The 1,804-nt window shown below is 54.3% G+C and overlaps 1 protein-coding gene across 1 annotated transcript in view; it reads left to right on the top strand.

The window, feature by feature from the left end:
* The window catches only part of RUNX1 (runt related transcription factor 1), a 160,320-nt gene that overhangs the window by 81,799 nt on the left and 76,717 nt on the right, over positions 1 to 1,804 (top strand). The window contains 1 exon segment of the mRNA XM_008635281.2: positions 1,441 to 1,694. Coding sequence (XP_008633503.2) covers positions 1,441 to 1,694 — 254 coding nt within the window.

Raw genomic sequence — 1,804 nt, 5'->3', positions numbered from 1 at the left:
CTCCGCCACCCCCTCCCGCCGCCTCCTCGTTTTGCGGAAGGAAAGATTTCACCCGTTCAGAAGTAGCGATTTTGCTGAGTGTGGTTTTGGTTTTTTTTTTCCTCTCTCTTTTTTAATTTTTACTTTTTTTTAATCGTCGCTGGTGGTTTTGGTTTTCTGTGTGCGCGTCGGGCTCCATCCCGCAGGACGAGAGGGAGAAAAGCCATGTTTCCCAAAGCAGGCTTCCACCTGCTGCGGTTCAAATCTTGTTAAGCAGCCGGTTCCTGTGGCCGAGTTAGAGGAAGACTGTCTGAGATACTGAAAAAAAAAAAAACAACACCGAGAATTGGCAACGAGCGCCGAAGTTGTTGCAGACTGTTGGTTTGACTGCTGAGGAGGACGTGAGTGGGAGAGAGAGAGCGCTGTTGCACACACAAAACCACAGAGAGAACCCACAATTTAACCAACATCCCCAACCCCAAGTTTTCAGCTGTTGGACGTCTCAGCCTCGGCGCTTGCGATCGGCTGGGACCTTTCTTTAAGCTGAGGAAAGGCATTAAACCAAAGCCAAGTCCAAAGATAGAGATTTGAAGCTTGAATGCCATGCTCTGAGCTTGGCTTTTCTTTTCTTTTTCTTTTTCTTTTTTTTTTTTTTCTTTTTACGCAAGAATGATTGAAAGGTCGTGACACGAGCGCTCTTAGAGCAACGCCAGCCGAACTACTGAAGCTCATTTTCAAGGCTGCTTTAAAAAAAAAAAAAAAAAAAAAGAAAAGAAAAGAAAAAGAAAATCTCGCGGAGAACATTAATGGATTCCTGTTGTGTTTAAATTCTCTACAGATTCTGTTGTAAATATTTGATGAAGTCCGGTAGATGTGCGTGTGCGTGAGTGTGTGGCCGTGAATTTATATCCACGGTTGTAGCCAGCTGACCTTTGATCAGCAAGCCGAGCTCGCGATCCGCCTCCTCTGAAGAACAACCCCGAATTTCTCTCAAAGAGCGATTTTTGCCTCCGGAAGAAGCCGGCGCATTTTGGTTTCTCTTGGGACGGGAGAGAAATCACCTGGAAGAAACTGGGAAGCGCCTGCTCTGCGCGTGTTTCCGACCGCGTCTCGTGCTTGCTCGCCTCCCTATTTTTATTTCTCCCTGGGAGTTTGGGATGAGCTTTCTCCCCGCTAACTCGCCGCGTCCCGGCCGCGGACTCGATGCGCGGTAAAGCCGCGCCCGCACGACCCTCGCGCTTATCGGATTAACGGGATCTGTTCCGCCTCGCCAGGAAGCCAAGAGTTAAGGCTCGGCGTGCTCGCTATCGGCAAAAAAATTCCGCGGGTGCTCAGCCTGTGCCCGTTTATGTTGGTCCCCAGAGAGCGGCTCGCTGAGGAGTTGCGCTCGCGTGGCCGCTCTGTAGGAACTCAGTGGAGGTGTGTGGCTCTAAAGGCTTGTTGTGATGCGTATCCCCGTAGATACCAGCACCAGCCGCCGCTTCACGCCGCCCTCCACCACGCTGAGCCCGGGGAAGATGAGCGAGCCGCTGCCGCTGCCCGGCGCCGAGCACAGCGGGGCTTTGCCGGGGAAGCTGCGCAGCGCCGACCGCAGCATGGTGGAGGTCCTGGCGGATCACCCCGGGGAGCTGGTGCGCACCGACAGCCCCAACTTCCTCTGCTCCGTGCTGCCCACGCACTGGCGCTGCAACAAGACGCTGCCCATCGCCTTCAAGGTAGGTCTTGGGCAGGGGTGGGTTGGGACGGGGGGGGAAATGGGGGAGATGCGCGTCTCCCGGGGATGGGGGCTCGGATCCGGACCCCGCTCGCCCCCGTGGGGCAGGCG

The sequence above is a fragment of the Corvus brachyrhynchos genome, unplaced genomic scaffold (assembly GCF_000691975.1).
Source record: "Corvus brachyrhynchos isolate BGI_N302 unplaced genomic scaffold, ASM69197v1 scaffold434, whole genome shotgun sequence".
NCBI classification, from domain to species: domain Eukaryota; kingdom Metazoa; phylum Chordata; class Aves; order Passeriformes; family Corvidae; genus Corvus; species Corvus brachyrhynchos.
Note: the sequence above shows the minus strand (reverse complement) of the source record. Positions and strands in the feature narration are given on the sequence as shown.